Source organism: Dryobates pubescens, chromosome 3 (assembly GCF_014839835.1).
Source record: "Dryobates pubescens isolate bDryPub1 chromosome 3, bDryPub1.pri, whole genome shotgun sequence".
Lineage (NCBI taxonomy): Eukaryota > Metazoa > Chordata > Aves > Piciformes > Picidae > Dryobates > Dryobates pubescens.
The window spans coordinates 41525074-41543123 of record NC_071614.1 but is presented as its reverse complement, the minus strand read 5'-3'; the positions used below and the strand labels follow the sequence as shown (position 1 = coordinate 41543123).

The window sequence follows — 18050 nt, the reverse complement described above, 5'->3', positions numbered from 1 at the left end:
ATATTTTAACAGCTGCTTAGCCAGCTTAAAGGAAATCTGGAGGAGGAAAACAGACATCTACTAGATCAAATTCAGACATTAATGCTACAGAATAGAACGTTACTGGAGCAGAATATGGAAAGCAAGGATCTCTTCCATGTAGAGCAAAGGCAGTACATGTGAGTTTTTAAACAATCCAGTTACTGTGGTATTAGGTGTTACTAATACCTTTATTTTTTACAAAAAGCTTCTGGTATATATATATAGAAGTTAACAAGTGTACTATTTCTGAAGTGTTCCTCTTTTTTTAATAAAAAAATGAGAATTACATATGTAAAGAAGAAAATTCAAACTTACAAGCATGTTTCTGGTTCTAAAGGATTAGTACAACTTTGTTACTGATTGTAATTACTGATGATACAGATGAGGAATAGAAATGGGTTTTATTCCTCATTCTACTACCAGCAAAGTTCCTAGGTTTGTTTGTAAACTTTTTGTAGTGAATTTGAGAGAAGAGGAAAGGTGTTTGTCTAAATGATTCTGTTAGAGGCTATATGCTCTCTATTTGAGTTAAAAAAGGAGAAATGTGTAATATAGGCAGATGGAATTTTTTGTTGTTTTATATTAAATATGAAACAAAAGACTGCTTATTTGCTGTGTCTCATATTTTTTTCAAGAAGATAGAAAAGAGAAGAATTCCTCATGAAAAGTGACATGAAACTCATGAAAGTTTTTGAAGCATACATTGTTGTTAATTTTCTGTTTGCAGTGACAAGCTAAATGAATTAAGACGACAGAAGGAGAAATTGGAGGAGAAGATAATGGATCAGTATAAATTTTATGAACCATCTCCACCAAGAAGGTAGTGATGAACATGGTTTCAAAATAAACAGACATCTAAAGCATGACCTACCTGTTCTGTTCTAGCTGAAAATCAACATTTCATTAAAAATGAAGGCAACAGAATCATGTCTGTGTTATTACATACAAACTAGGAAAAGTTTGAAGGCAGAAGTAATGATTATAAATGCAATTAATGTACTGTATTCTTGCTAACAGGAGGGGCAACTGGATTACTCTGAAAATGAGGAAGCTGATAAAATCTAAGAAGGATGTTAATCGTGAACGCTTGAAATCTGTGACACTTACACCTACCCGCTCAGAATCCAGTGAGGGATTTCTTCAGCTGCCCCACCAAGACAGTCAAGATAGTTCCTCTGTGGGCTCGAACTCTCTTGAAGATGGCCAGACTTTGGGGACCAAAAAAAGTAGCAGTGAGTACTGCAAAACATCTTTTAATGATCCTTGGCTAAATGATTACAAAGTAAGAGGTGCTAGAAGAAGCTATGTGTTTGGGGGCAATTTTGAATACAATTTTTTATGTCTTTAAGAATTAAGCCTGAATTAATTTATAAATGACCAATTTATACTCGGTTCCTGAAAGTCCTTGAGTGGGCAGGAACTAGTTTCTAGCATTTCTGTAGCTCTGAATGTGAAAACATATTTATTGTGCACAATGAAGGAGGCACTGCTACTGGGTCAGGTGAGCAGAATTTTAAGCCGAATGTCAGATGCCTAGTACCCTTTTTTTGTTTCTCCCCCATCCCAGCATGAATCCTTCTCCCTGTCCTGAAAGTGCTTTCTAAGATGTGGCCAACATCCTTTAGTTGCTAAAAAGATCTGTCTGAAGGTGTTCCTCTAGCACCTCATAAAATCACCAATGAATGTTGATAATACTTGAACATGCAATATGGGGAGTAAATATAGAGATATAACATGCTAAAAAGATGTGAATGGTTATTGATCCTCAAGATTAAAGTGGCTGAGAAGGATTACAGAGGTGTAAAGAGACTGAATATTCCCTACACAATTTAGTAAAAGAGCCTGACAGCCATCATGTTAGGATGCCCACAGTATGAAAGGCCAGATGCTATGCAGCATGGACTTCCTTACCCTATATTTTTTGTTATCCGCTATTAGTATGAATCAAACACTCCCAATTTCACACAACTTGAGACATAATCCTATCGCCAAGTTACCAGGATGTAATGATTTCATTATAAAATTGTGCACCAAAAGCATTTTAGCTGTGCATGTAAAAGCATCAGAATATAATGTATTCAAATTCACTTAGTCTTGGAAGTACTATTTTAAATTCAATGTCTTGAGTTTCAAAAGACAGCAGATTGATATTCTGGGCTTTGTACCAGGTACGAGTTTGCTGTTAGAGATTATTAAAGTCAGTATGATGCACTATTTTCTTCTGTGCTTCTTGCAAAAGGTTAGTCAAAGTTAAAACCACTTAAAGACACTATTTCATGGAAATTTAAAAACAGATTTGTACTTTTTTAATAACTGAAGAAAGCAGAAAATTTGAGGGTATATTTTGTCATTTTACTTGCTAACTTGTCCATTTGGAAAACTTAGCATTTTTCAGTGTAAGAGTCTCTTAAGGTTCAAAATATGTACTTTTGAATGTTAAAAAACACCAACTGCTGCTTTTACATGTAAACTGGAAGTCTGGTGGAATTCAGGAGTGCCTATAGTGTGGGTGTATTGGTTTTAGTCATGAGCATGCATGCTTTGGTTCAGACCATTTGCATCTGTGTCAATGATTTCATGTTCTTCAAGGGCTCTTTTCTCTGACAGTTTTCTTTGCATGATATTTGGGACCTTGTAGTGTGCAGTTACCCTCCTCCTGGAGCCATGGTTGAAGTTACAGTGGCTGATCCTCAAAAGGTTTGAAGTTGTTCAGACCTAATTAATTTTCTACTCCATGGACCTTGTTCATGTTCCTCTTAATCCCAGTGTATTTATCCACAAACTGGAAGGGCTGATCTAATTCTGGATCCTAACCCTCTTCCATTATATGTCACTGTGGAAACTGTCATTCAGTGCTGACAACCTTACTGAGACAGTTCATGTCTCACGAAGAGAACCAGCTCAGTGTGAGATTACTGGTAATGGTGCATATTCTGAAGACCATTTCTTCTACTTTTAGAATTACTTTAAATCCTGAATGTCAAAATGCTCCGGTATTGCAGCTTTCCGCAATGGTTAAAGGCAGTTTAGGCTACAGGAAGAGAAAGGTTCTGTTCCATACTGACCACCTGAATGGTACAGGTGAAATATCCTGTGTCCTTCAGCAGACAAGAGAAGGCAGCTTACATCCCCCAAATTGCAGTCACTGACACAAATTGGTGGTGTTGCCGCAAGCTGGAGGACAGAGCGTCTGATATGCAGTGAGTTTTGAGATGTATAGGTTTCCTACCCTGTATTCCCTGTCAGAGAATGCAAGAGTGGATACTGATTTCAAAAGGAATTCTCCTGCTGCTCTTACCATTGAATAGACTCTCTATGTCTTTGAAAGTGGTGATGGAATCTCTTTTCCTGATACACAACACTTTGTCACGCACATGCATTCAAGAGACTTACGCTATTGCAAAGATAGGTGATGTTGGTGGAGAAATCAAATTGCCCTGTTCTGCAGAGGCACCCAATGTCTCACAGAGTGCCAGAAACCCTTGTCTAATTCCAGAGGCACTCTGGAAAGGAGGTGGTGCTGGTATGGCCATTTATGTGTGTAACACAAGTTAGGTCCTGTGGGTAGCATGGTTACTGTGTGCTCATCTTACTGCAGAGATTAACCTTTGCTTTCAAATCTGTGTTCAGTGGTTGACTCAGGTGAGTACCACAGATCTGACATCTGCTTTGTGCACAGCCTTTGGTCTCAGGAGGGATGAGCTTTCACGTAGAAAACCTGAGGCAGCCAAGTGGAATGTTTTTGATTTTTCCTTTCTTCAGAGGAAAATGGATTCCTGTTGCTAGCTTCCACTTCAGTCATTTGAGATTCAGGAATTCAGGCTATTAGTAAGCCTGTCATCTTTAAATAGTAGTACCTGTAGCAGAGAATTGTGTCATTGCAGAAGTAAAGGTAGTATGTTAGGCTCATTTTCTACCAAAACGTTTAATGTCTTCCTAATGTTTTCTTGTGTGCATGAACAAAGCATGTTGGGGATTTTAATCCTATATCTGTATCAAATTCCCTGGAGTATTTCTGGAAAGCAGGAGGAGGATTACAAAATGGGATTTTTCTGATCAGTGAAGGAATTCTGCAGTACTCATCATTCATTCTCAGCTCAGAAAGCAAGAACATGTTCATGAATACTAAAAAGAGAAAGAAACATTAATGAATTATAACTAGGGTTCCTTGAGTAGATGATTACTAAGCCCAAAATAGTCCTCCTGCCATCCTGTCTTTAATGTCTGTTGGAATAAAGGTGTAAAGAGTTAAAGCTGCATAAACTAAACTTTGTAGTGTCCAGTTTGCACCTTTCTGTAGCTTCGTTATTCCACTTTTTATGGCAGGATATTTCTTTAGTCATAGTCTATGCAGAAATTGTTGAGATAATTCCTTCTCTCAAGGTGCTTTCATTTTAGTGAAGGTTTCTGTGTATGATTTTCAGGGTATCAGTAGCTGCAGTGCAATTTTCTGTTTAGTGCTATATCTGAGAGGCATACGTGACTCAAATTATTCTTAAACATCCTGTGGTTATTTTTAAATAAGATTTGGGTGGATTTGTGTAATTAAGAGGAATCAATTATTTTGTCTGTATTGCAAACAAGTTACAAGAGAATCTTGTCCCACCATGACAGAAAGTAAAAAGAGAACAGCATCACCTCTCCAGTTGGGTGGCGTTAGTGCTAAAACTGTTACTTGATAGAAAACTATAGTCAGATGTATGTCTGGTGTTCCTTAACAGGGAGCTATTCAAAGCCAGGTACTGTTACATGCAATTAGATACATGCCATTCGTGTCTCTTTTACTGCCTCTCTGCTGTTTTTTTGAGACAGTCCACACCTATGGTTGTGTTGGATTTGGCTTATTTCCTACAGATCTACCGTAGGAGGAGTGCTTTTCTGATCTGAAATAAAAATTAACTAAACCAAAGAAGTAATTATTTCAAAGTACCTACAGGTCTGTGTACATCATTTTAAAAAAATAAAAATCTGTGTAGCAAGTGAATAATTCAAAGGTGAAGTTGTACTTGGCCTACTCCTATCTTTCTCAGGTAGCTCATGTGCCCTTTGCTCCTCCCTGTTCTTCCCCGCCCCACAGTGTTAAGTACCTGACATAGAAGGGTGTTTACTGTCCTGCTTCAGTCAAGACAGTTACATTCTCCAACTGTGATAACTTCTGGACACTTGTAGCTGTGCCAAACATGCAATCCTTGGAGGTTGTAAAATGTAGTGTAAATTTCTTACTCTGAATGTGAGCACAGAACAGTATGATGGTGAGGGAAATTTCTTTCTCTTCCAAGGTAGTTCATGTGCACTTGTAAATGCGTATGTATATATACTGCTATGTAAGTTAGAAACTGTTGTATAAGAAGCTGAGAAACAAGGCAAATGACAAAGCATGTGTCCCAAAAGTAACTCCAGAGAGATGAAATATGCAGATCTTGGGCTGACAGATGGGACTGCACTGCTTTCTTATCTGCATAAATAATAGCTTTTGGGGAATTTCACAGTGCATTTCTTTCTGTATCTTTACATGCCAATTGTTTGCGTATGGCTTCTGGATGCTTGGCAGTCAGCTGATGTTTATCTGATGTCTCAAAGTGCAGGTGTCTGCCAGTCATCAGTTACTAATGCAAAATAGCTGAATCTAAGGACGAGATTAATGTGTCATTCCCCCCTTTGCTTTTTAATACTATTTGTAATTTTAACTATTTTCTCTTTGCCCTCAACAGTTTTTACAGCAACACCCATAGCTAGATTTTATTTTGCTGAAGTTTTTGATCTTTGGTATTTCTTCAGATAAAAAGAATTGATGTTACACCCTTTCAGCCGATAAATATTTTATGTTTCTTACTACAGATTTGAAATGGATCATCTCAACAAAATATTCAAGTCACTGCACACAAACTGTAGATTGAACCTAAGGTCCATGTAATTATTCTACAAGATAGCAGATGACCCAAATTAGTAATGAGCAAAAAAATGTAACAAATTAAGACTAATAATAGATTCTGTCCTACTAGGGATGCAGGGCAAAGCATTAAAACACGATTAACCTCAAAAAATAATGATGTGAACATATGTTAAGGTAGAAGTACTTAGAGTCGCTTTCATTTTAAGCTTTTTTTGCCTGACATTGTGTTCAAGAAAGGTTACTTTCCACAGTAAAAACTACATAGTCATCAATTTCTATTATTATCTCAAAGTGACCTTTTTTTTTTCCAAGAGCTTGGCGGTTAGAACTTGCAGACTGTACTATACTCTTCACCATTATTTTTGGTGCATTTCTGAGTATATTAAAGTTTTCATAGTGCAGTTTTCATATTTCAGTGTAGCTTTCATATTTCATTGTCACACAGAAGCATGAGAATGATAGTTTTTAGCATAGCATACATAGCTTAAACTCAGACATTCATTTCTGTCCTTAGTTTCAACATTTAACTTCCATCTGTTCTTCTCCCTTTTTTTCTTTCATTTCCCTGTTTCCGTTTTTCCTCATGCTATGACATAAAAGTGGTTGCACTGAAAAGACTGCCCTTTTTGAGGAACAGACCGAAGGAAAAAGACAAAATGAAGGCCTTCTACCGTCGCTCCATGTGTAAGACTTTATGACAGTTCAGCTTCTTTTAAATGGCTACACTGGCTTCCATTACTAATTTTTCACTAACCTCTCCCTGGACTGCGCTGTATTTTTCCTCCTATTTTGCAATGTGCAAGTCCTGCTACAATACAAGGAGCTGGAGCTTTTTCTTTTTTTTTAATTCCCCCCCCCCCCTTTTTTTTTAAACCTTGGCACTGAATATTTTATATATGCGCACATGTGCACACACAGAGACACATACATGTTGACACGCACAAGCACACTCACATACATATATACATATTCAGTGCATTGTGATTGCATTTATTTGTATACATAGTTGTCTATATACACATGTCTCTATGTGTATATAAATTTACAGTGCACTGTGTTCTCCTAAATGGTTCCAAGTTACAGATCTTGTAAGCCTTTTGTTAAGAAATCACTGTAATTTTTTTCTGTTTAAAGGTGTGGAAAATAACGCAAGGCTGTACGGTGGTCTGTCACTCTTCAAGTATTCATCAGTTGTTGCCAAAATGTTGTATTGAGTTACTTTATTTTACTTTTTAATGAGGGGTGGACAGCTTTCTCTAGTTCTGTGAAGTAAAGGTGAACGTCATCAGATGTCATCTTTTTCAGATCCTTTATTTGTTACTATGTAAAATACAGTATCCCTGCAGTAACCTGCACTGTACAAGGATCCCGTATCGTTGTCGGCATTCTATTGTATTAGCACCTTTGCCCATTTTATCCTTATTCATCCCATTTTATCATTTCTCACGTTATATCAAGGCTTCTAACACATCACTACAGCACAAGCATGGCGATTATACCTAATAAAATCAGTTTTAAGAACCATACTGAGCTGAAAGAAGTCTCTGACTTACAGCACTTCTCATGCATTGAGCTGACTGCATGTTGTAACATGGATGATCTTGTATTTATGTCTTCTGGTATTCAGTGCGCTTTTACTGCTTAGAAAACTGTCAAAGATTTTGCAATACAAAATAAGAACCAAAGCAATTACATTGACCATGCTGATCATTTGCTTTCATTTGCATCCCAGCCATGAATGACCTGGTGCAGTCCATGGTCCTAGCAGGAGGACAATGGACAGGTAGTTCTGAACACCTGGAGGGTCCTGATGATATATCTGCGGGTAAAAGGAGGAAAGAATTGGGAGCTATGGCCTTCTCTACTACAGCTATCAACTTTGCAACTGTCAACTCATCTACAGGCTTCAGATCCAAGCAGTTGCTAAATAATAAAGGTATAGGTAGAAGCGTTTTACACTGTGATGTGACTATGTGTAGCAGCAATTTAAGATAAATAATGGTTTTGCTTATGGTTTTTAAAGTTTTTTGGCAAAAATCAATCTTAATAATGGAGTTGCACTGCTAAGATGCTGAAGACATTTAATAACTGCAGCTGTAAATGTTTCAGGACTTTATTCCTACAGAATGTTACCTAGGTAAAAATGTGTGTTTTATACGTGATAAATATCTCAGGCATTTTTTAAAATTATATTTCTTTTTTATTTTACATCTTCATTTATGTCTCTTGTGTATAGATACTACATCCTTTGAAGATGTAAGTCCACAAGGTATTAGTGATGATTCTAGTACAGGATCAAGAGTTCATGGTAAGATGTGAACCTTAATTAAACAAAATTTGGGTGCATTATGTGAATGTTTACCCAGTTTGCAAAAACAAGTGAATGGCATCTTTAAAAGTGAGCATGCTTTCTGTGATCTGCATATCCTGTGAATGTATAGTACCATTTTTTCAGATTATTCTTTTCTTTCTTTACTATGACTTAAGATGTTCTCTATCTCTAGTAGAAAGTATCTACGAAGTGCATCTGAACAGGACCAAAACATTTTCCCTTTAAAAAATTTATTTTGAGTTAGTAGTAGAATAAAAGAAGCTAAAATGTCAATCCTAAAAAAAAACCCAAAAAACCTCAAATCCAAATCTGGCCTAATTTTTCAATAGTTACTGTTCAGTGAAATCTGTATTTGTCACCTGCTGTGTTCTCTGAAATCATTACATGTTCCTTAAAGCAAAGCTATGAAGTGAAAGCTGTAATAGGTGATTTAGAGGTGAAGTTTTTAGTTTAAACATGTAAAATCAGTGTGAGCAACAAAGCTTTTTGAAGATGTTAACAGTGCGTTTCCCTTGTATTGGATTAGGAGTACAGGCCATTTTCTGTGCAGATGCTCTTGCTCCTCCTGTTCGTGGCATTTCAACAATGTGCAAGGTTCCTTGTCAAATCTGTTGTAAATGACCTAATCATGAGCAGCTTTCTGCATGCCCATCCTGGTTTCACATTAACCAGTTAGTTTCAATTCTAAACATACATTCTATTTCCCTTTTCCTCTCCCTTGTACCCTTACTACTCCTGTAGTGCCCTTTCCTAAAGTGACTGCCTGGAAATCCCTTCGCTTTCTGATCTGTAAGAAACACTTTGTTGACAGTAGGCATGCTCAGCCTGTGAAATAGTGCATGATTCCTGCCTCTGAGCATTCTGTGATCAGAATGTAAAGGTACCATGTCATCTGCTAAAATTTTGTTCGTCATGCTGTCTCCTAATTTTCCATTTAGCTTCCAGACCATCCAGCCTTGATAGTGGCAGAACATCCACTAGCAATAGCAATAATAATGCTTCTCTCCATGAAGTCAAAGGTATGCTGTAGGTGAATTTACATATATCCTTCTTTTCCATTGTTTGCTCTGTTAGATCATGTACATAGGTTATACAAGTGAAAACTGACTATGCAAATTCCTACAACGCACCACAGCATGCTTTCCTTTTAAGCATTTTATAGCCTTCGTTCCCAAAGTGAGGAGAGGATACAAGTATTAATAGAACTTAGGTTTTTAATAAATGTTAAAATGGTGATATTATTATGTAAGTTATAAAATACTGTAAGCCAAACCCGACCTAAGTGAAAATGATACAAGGAAGGAACTTACATTACTTTAAGATTGCTTGGTTTTGAGCAGAGAAGCACCCTACTCATATGCAGGGACTGATGCAGGGCTGTACAGTGTACAGTACAAACAGGACAAAATGGCACATGTAAACTTCTATGTTTTGTTTCTAAAAGATTAATAATTACCTTGGATTTAGCAATATTCTTTACATTGCCTTGATATATTTTTGTTTATAATGGCTGTTCTAGCTGGAGCCCATTGTGCATACTAGACTAGAAAGCTGCCAACTCCAGACTTCATTTAGTATTCTTGTCTTGCTTTTATGAAACATATCAGTTTCAGAATTTAGAGATGAAGGCTAGCTTAAGATTTTTATTAGTGTATTTTCTCTTTGATTACTCCCTTCAGTAAAAGATCCTTTCAGATAGTCTTTGTCCCAGTTTCTCTACAGTATCAGAAATTTCTCTGTCAACAACTTTTCTTCATTTCTTAGTAGTAACACAAAGTAGGAAGTACTTGATTATCAGTGATTTTAAAGCAATTCAGAAGTATTTAAAAAAAAACCAAAGATCTGGTGTTGTGGGATTTATTTTACATTTACATTTAGTGCCATTTGCTTCCTTCAGGTCACAGTTGTAATAAAACTAGAAGTAACAGCAGAAACTGTCAGGGAGGCAACATTCCTAAATAGTAATTGTCAAAGAACTATGTTGAGGAAAGTATTTTCTTTCAGTTCCATCTTTTGTATTTTATTCAATGTAAAACTTATTAACACTGTTTTAGAGTATGTGCCTCACAAGAGTGGAGGCATATCTTTAGCCCCTTGGAATACAGTATTACAAAGGGGGAGGCCCTGATATAAGTAAGAGGTAGTTTTTTATTCAAAAGCTGTCATGACACGTTTAAAGAGCTTTAAGAGGTAAGTAAGAGGAGTACAACTGCATTAATAATATATTTAGTTTGACTGAAAAATAACAACTGGGTTTCTTAGCATTTTGAATTGAATTAACAGTGTTAACTGAATCTTAAAACATTCTGGATTTGAGAAAGGTTATACTGTTTAACAGCTTTCATATATTTTTCTTACGGAATACTTAATGCCATTTACCCCCAAAGCAGGTGCAGTTAACAATCAAAGCAGGCCGCAGAGTCACAGCAGTGGAGAGTTCAGCCTGCTACATGAACATGAGGCTTGGTCTAGCAGCAGCAGCAGTCCTATTCAGTATTTGAAAGGCCATACAAGATCTAGTCCAGTGCTCCAGCAAAGAATGTCCGAAGCACTGGAGGGTCGTGGAAAACAGATCAAAACTGGTTCTCCTGGAAGTGAAGTTGTTACCCTGCAACAGTTTTTAGAAGAAAGCAACAAAAGTACCTCAAGCGAGGTTAGTTTACAAATATTTTAACTACCTGTTAACCCCTATATGGGCAGAGAATTAATGGATGACTTAAAGTGCATAGCATTGCTTTAAAACTTTGTGGGGATTCTGGTTACACCTGCATTAAACAATAGTGTGGGGTTGTTCCCTGATAAACTGTACTTGCTGTATTACACACAAAATCTTTTAGAATTTTGCACTTTGACTCTTTCCTGGTTACTGAATTAGGTAAGAAAATTGATCTGCACTGCACAGAATTGTCCAGTGTAGTGATGCACTCTGCAGAGCTCAGATGGAAGGCCAGAAACTCAGAGCAGGTTTCTTCCAGTTAAGCACTTGTCTTCAGTAAGAGCTGTTTTCACATTTGTCTTGTGTCAACATGAAGGAAGGTGCTTCACTTCATTCCCTGAAAAGAGATTCTTGTCTGCTTCAGTTTCATCTTTTTAACTCTACTGTACAAAAAACCTGACCTTGGAGCTTATTGAAATCTGAGTAAGACAGTGTTTCTGTAAATCAGTAACAGTTTTTTAGAAGCCCCAAATCACCTTGTCTCTGCTGGTATCCAGATTTCTTTATTACTAATTCATGAGTAAATCTGTCCAAAATCTAGAAGTGCTCTAGGATAAAGCAAGTTACTGTGACTAAGGCCTATGAAGAGTAAGGATCAGATTCCATCAATTGTAATGGTACCATTAAAACTGAAAAATACAGCTGAATTGACTGGGGTAGTCCATGACTTGACTCTGGATTAAGTTTTGTATTTCTGTTTAGTTACTTAAAATAACCTCTCACCTCTGGTCTCTGACAAGGATTTTTGATCTCTAAGCATTAAACAATACTCTGGTGGTAATAGAAATTAATCTCCTGAGTTGTCTAGTCCACTGCTGTTGATGAGTCCCAGAATCCATTTCACAGCATCACAGAATCATTGAGGTTGGAGGGGGTATTCAAGAGGTCTGTATTCAGTCTTCTGCCAAGCATTTCCTTAATGCTTTTTAGCTTAATTCTTTCCAAATTGCCTCTTTTACCATTTTGAAAAAGGCTGCAGTCTTTCTCCACTAAGGCTGTGAATGGTGTTCACCTGAACTTTTATTCTCTCTTAAGTCTTTGCTCCAAATAGAAAAGACAGGAAGCTGGCTGGTTCAGATACAAACCAACAGATCTTTTTAGAATTGTTTTTCATTTCTGTCCATAAAGAGTGCTTAAGAAAAGGTCAAAATTTACAGTTTAAAAATGTATAAAATGTTTCATGTTTTTGACAGTTGAAATCTGCAAGTGAAGAGAATCTTTTAGATGAAGTCATGAAAAGCTTGTCTGAGTCTGCAGAGCTGGCAGGAAGGGAAAAGCTAAGAAAACAGCCATCTGCTGGTTGTGGTATTGTGAGATCATTAAGTGTGAAAACTGCCGTTGATTTCTCAGATGGACGATCCATTAAACCAGAGCCCCTTGTAAGGCCTAGCCTTCGTAAAACTGAAGACACCTACTTTACTAGTTCTCCAATAAAATTTACATCAGGCCCTCAAGGGAAGGCCAAATCAGTTAAAGAAAAGATACAAGTGACTGTTCCACAGCGACAATCAAGAGATTGCAATCCTTACGCTACCTTACCTCGTGCAAGCAGTGTGATTTCTACAGCAGAAGGAACTACTCGAAGGACAAGCATTCATGACTTTTTGTATAAAGACAGTAGGCAACCTGTATCGGTTGATCCAGCACCATCCTCCGCTGACAGAAGTGTTCCATCAATCTCTAGTGAGTACTCAGCACACCAGTTATCTTCTTTTTTTCACTGTGTGGCTTGTGGAGTAGATTGTGTTCCACAAAGTAACACAGCTAATACAGTTAAACTAGGATGTCACTCTGATGTAACTAAGGCTTCGAGAACAGAAAGGTCAGATATTCATGAGAGAATCTTGCTAAGCACAAGCACATTTAACAGTAAAGTCAGTATGTCTAGTAATGACAATACAGGATCGGTTACTTTGGCTCCACCATTTTTATCCCTTAACACTGAATTAGTTAGTAATATAAGTGGCTTGCCTCCAAGGTCTACATCCAAAACAACTGATCAGGCAAATCGCTCAGCATTTCGAGCAGTACTGAAAAATCAAGAGCAGCCTTCTGCTAATCCAAAATCTGATCATAGTGACCAACGGCCAGGTCTGACTAGCGAGTTTGTGGCTACCACCTATGTAAACAGCAGTGAGGCTGAATCCCCACTCCTGGTTTCTGAAGATAATCAAACCGTGTGGTATGAGTATGGTTGTGTATGATAAGGAGGTTGTACTATTAAATCTACATATATGACGTATAGGTATTCTCAATGTTCACTGGGTTTTGAGAAAGTTTCACTTCAATGAGAAAAATACTTCCATGTTAGATCTGTGGGTTGTTTTCTAAGAGAAATGGCATAGAGCTCAGTTTTGTACGCTAGCATGTCTGAATGTAAATTGTAACCTCACCAAAGTGTGCATGAAACATTAATTGCATTGTATATATTTTGCATGCCTTTAAAAGTGTTTATAATACAAGCTATATTTTTATTTGTCACACATTACAGGTATTTTGGTTATTTCCTGTACATTTCCAAATGCATGTTAAACCAATTGCATGCTGCATTGCCAGAAATGGCACAGTGAGCAACATCCTTTCCAGTACAAAGAAAGTGCTTTTCAGTTGTGCTTATGCTTTCAGATGTATCAGTAATACATTGACCATGTATTTGGAGATAATATCCTTTAAAAGTGAGATGATAATGAAAAGAAGCACTTAGAGAGCTTTCAGTGTCTTACCCTTCTTGTTTATGCCACGTCATGGCATAAATGCATTTTGTACAAGGAACAAGTTACAGACTAGTAATTCAGTGCCTCTGGCGTGAACAATGAATATGAATTGCTGTTCATAATTATTAAAACATCTCCACATTAATAAATACAGAGACCATTTGTAAGTCTAAGCATAAATGCTAATTCTTCTGAAGAGGTATTAAATAGTCACATGATGTGAAGTACTTGTAGTGGAAAAAATGAGCCTTTCCACCTTTTCCCTTTTGTATGCTTCGTCTTTTCATGCCTGGTGTACAAATGTGGTGAAGTGTATGGTCTTAACCGAAGTCAAATAACAGAGTTCTCTGAGACTCCTTGTGTTGTGTAGTAATAAAAACCTCTGTTGATTATGGTGGAAATTCATTTTTTCTTCAAGTAATACTAGCTAGTAGAAAACAAGATGTGTAACAAAAATAACAGAAAAAAACCCCACAGTTAGATAAAAGAAGAAATAAAAAGCTTTCTTGCAAAATTATAGTAGAGAATAACTCACCAATTACAGATAACCAGCTCAAGAGAGATGTTGACAAGTAATTGTTTTAAATGCCACTGCCTCTGCAATTGCTTGAAACATTTTAATCATAAAGAGTTTAAAATGGTATTGGACACAAGATCTTTTTTGCAAGAGGAAATAGTTACTGCCAGTCATTGTAGGTGAAAATTGCATGTACTATAAAACAAATGAATGAAAATACATCTAGAGGGAAAATATTTTAAATTGAAAATAAGTATTAAAAATTATGAATGTCATACTCTGATTTTTCCAGCTGAATTTATTTTGCCAGCAGTTTTGTGGCAGTTGTGTTACTGCTGTGTGCGTTGAACTTAAATTCCTGTGCTTAACTAGGGAGGGGTAGGTGTGCTGTAAATGCACCATTCCCCAAGGAAAAGCAGTAGACATCCTGTATTGTAGTCCATAAGGTCTCAATTTCGTATAGCAGAATTGGTAATAAAATGCAGAGATAGACTTTCCAGAGCTCCATCTACATTTCAAGGTAGGGACAAGGAATAAGAGGAGAAGGTGGGATGTTCCAGAGACGTTCTGTGGAAGGAAGAATTACTGTTTTGCAATGTAAAGCAGCCATCCAGACAGATATGCCTGTCTGCAGGCAGCCAATACTATGGGGCCAAAAAGTTCTTACTTCTCTTCAGTGTTCACAGCACGCTTTTAGTTAATGATGTATTTCCTCTAGAATCGTCTCACACTAAAGAAACAGAAATCCAGATCTGAAATACAACCTTAATTTCTCCTGCATTTACTGCCACACAGCAAGATCCATGCTCTGACCTTGGGTCATGTAATTTGACTTTGCTTCCATCAATCTGTAGATGTGTTTGAATTAGCTTTGAGATAAACAGCGCTGTTCTCTGAAGCAATGTGCGCATAAGGTGTTTGCAAATTATTTAAGGAATTAGAAAACCTTCTTAGCTCTGATAGCACTTAATACAAACTCACACTGTGCTACCAGTGCCTCTGTTTTTCTGAACTGATGACAAGCAAGTCTGTGTCTTGCATCAAGACTGCATGTTGTGAGCAGAACATGTTTTGTAGCTGGAGGTGGTATCTTCTGTGTAGATCAACTGCTATTGATGGAGAAATGGGATAAGCTTTCAGGCATGCTATTATCTCCTTTGCCAGCCTTGTCTTGCCTAGGCCTATGCACTGTCATAGCTACAGAAAGTTCAGTATTGTCTCCAGAGATACTTACTACAAAAACTCCATCATGACCACTGAACCCTGAATGTAATCATGAGCAAGGCCTAGATCTAAAGAATAATTTTGGAAGTTACCTCTGTAGAGTGAAGTTGAAGCTTGCTATCAAGGCAGCAAAGTATATTTTTCCCAGCTGCTGCTCATGGGACACTTCAGTTTGTATTATTTCATTTCTTTTCAAAGTACTAAGCTTTAATGCACAAAACAAAAATTGACAGTAAATCTGTATGCCTGATATTTAATGTCCTTTCCGCCTCACTCCCCTGGGGAGGGGGACAGCATTAAAACAACTTCTCTGCTAAACACAAAGGACTTTGTAATACCTGAGTGTCTTTGAACATTAGTCCCATAGATTCTCTGTGGGAGCTCTAGACTAATTTTGTCCAGATCAAGCTGCTATTTTGCATCATTTTGTTATTTTTTAATTAATTGTATTTCACTTCTGAGGATAACTCTTTGTTCTCCTAATTTAGCTCCATTGAGTTGAGCTGCAGCAGCAAAAGCATGCTGCTAGACACTTCAATGTTACTGAGAAGTGGTCAACAATTGTTGATTGCATAGGAAAGAAAACAAATGCTTTAATATATAGAAGGATTATTTTTCCTCTGCTTTATGGTCTTTTTGCTTTAACTACACATATATTACAGATGGTTCTTTTGGTCTGTGCTTAACTAGGGGAGGGGTCTGTGAAATTCTTTCACTGCTGCCCCTTGGCCATTCAAATAGATGACTGCAAACAGATGGTACACTTGTTCATTCCTTGGTCCCTGCTGTCTTTAAAAATTATAAGTTTGGGCTTTGCATGGTGATGATAAACACTAAATATGTGGCTGCCAACCAGAAAAGCTTTTGTTGTTCAGGCTCGATTACTTGCTTGCAGTTAAAGGTTTGCTTGATGCTTTGGCTTAAAGGAATAGTAAATTGAGATACTGTGTTCTGCACGTTCAAGCTGTTGCATGCAAAGGTCATTTTCTGTTTTGCAGAACTGAATGTGAACATTTCTGTCAGTGTGTTGTAGCAAGTGAAACTGCAAAGATGAGTTAAGTTCTCTGCTAGATTCAGTCATCCTTGATTACATTTGTTTTCCTTGTCATACAGGCAGAAATTTAGGGTTAGTATATCTAAAAGCTAAGCTTTGTGAGGAACACCCAGTTATTCTTCATGCTAAGATGATTTCTAGTGAGTGTAGTTGAACAGGCACATCCAGTGAGTTTCTCCTCTCCCCTTTTCTCTGAAATTTAAAAAAAAAAAGTTTATATATTATTTTGCTCTACTAATAAGTAGAATGTATTTTAATGCATGAGGGGTTTTTTAATGTCCTGATATACACAATGAATAACATGAAATGCTTTTCTCTGCAGATGTGGAAGCTATCCCAGAAAGCAGAAATTCAAAAAGCAGGTCTAGGGAGCAACAAAGCTCCTAATTCTGTTGCCCACTACATGAGATGTAGGCCAAGTGGTGAGTTTCGTGCCCAAAATGTAAATGAGATTAATTTCATTTACAACAAACTAACAGCATTACATGTAAGACCAAGTGCATATTGCATTAACCAGATGTAAATACCGCTTGCTTAACTGGCTTTTGTCTTGCTTATTATGTAAGCCAGAACAGGTTGTTTTGCAGCAGTTATTTTGCCTGTTTAGGCAGGGAACTGCATCCTGTTTAGCCTTTTGCCTGTAAAAATTACATTTACTTCCAGTTTTTAAATCTCTTGAAGAAGAAAGTGCAAAGAAATCACAAGTGATATTGAAGTCAGACCTTAGAAAGGGGCAGATAAATCTAAAACAACAGTTTTAACAAAGGATAAATTATTCTGTTCTACACAGAAGCTGTCTTTTTATAAAGCTTGCCTTTGGCATTCTGTCCTTCTCTTGACTTCATTAAAACGTCTTTGATGCATGCTATTAGTGCTGTTAGTTCTGTTAGTGACTTAACTCTGTATTTTACATTTCTGCACTTCAAGCTTTTCTTATGTTCTTTTCTCTTTCTACCTTTCAACTGAACACAGAGAGAAAAGTGCCCTTCAGTATCTCAATGTGAAGCCTTTATAACTGAAGTAACAAGACAGCGACTGTAGGATTCATTAATAAAAATTAAGGGAATTTTTTACATTCTTCGTGACTAGAGCAGGCAAGAAATAAAAATCTACCTATCTACCTACCTTCCTTCCTTGAATCAAGGAGCTCTACTGGAGTCTACTGCCGAAAATTTGTAGATGATCTTAGGAATTACTGCACATTGCACTGTTAAGATCTACTGAATAAAGGACAGTTCTCATATCCCTAAACACCAAGAATCTTAAGGTCTCAAGAATTACTCCAGGGGAATAAAAAAGAAATTCCTTTTGTCTTCTGTTTAAGAAATTAGCCACTGATTTGCTTAAGCTTCTGCTAATAATTAACCAACCCCCCCCCCCCCCCATAACTAGCAGTTTATATTTACTTCTGTAAATCTAGAATAAATGCTGTAGTATTTTGTTGAAATTGACTGTATATACAGATCCAAAACCTCACAGCTTACTGGCACTTCACTGCCTTATTTGGTTAGCATAATCTGCATGAAACTGCTCTTAAAAAGGTTTATGCTGATTTTTGTTGCATACTGTAAGAGATAAA

The 18050-nt window shown here is 37.0% G+C and overlaps 1 protein-coding gene across 2 annotated transcripts in view; it reads left to right on the top strand.

Annotated features, from left to right (window-relative positions):
• The window catches only part of CCDC88A (coiled-coil domain containing 88A), an 87520-nt gene extending 74350 nt beyond the window's left edge, over window positions 1–13170 (top strand). For both annotated transcript variants that reach the window (XM_054180039.1, XM_054180040.1), the window contains 9 exons: window positions 13–158; window positions 749–841; window positions 1039–1253; window positions 6515–6598; window positions 7647–7850; window positions 8151–8222; window positions 9185–9265; window positions 10634–10899; window positions 12156–13170. In XM_054180039.1, the coding sequence (XP_054036014.1) occupies window positions 13–158; window positions 749–841; window positions 1039–1253; window positions 6515–6598; window positions 7647–7850; window positions 8151–8222; window positions 9185–9265; window positions 10634–10899; window positions 12156–13166 (2172 nt within the window). In that variant the 3' untranslated portion in view covers window positions 13167–13170. The remainder of the gene's footprint in view (window positions 1–12; window positions 159–748; window positions 842–1038; window positions 1254–6514; window positions 6599–7646; window positions 7851–8150; window positions 8223–9184; window positions 9266–10633; window positions 10900–12155) is intronic.
• Window positions 13171–18050: the final 4880 nt, after the last annotated feature.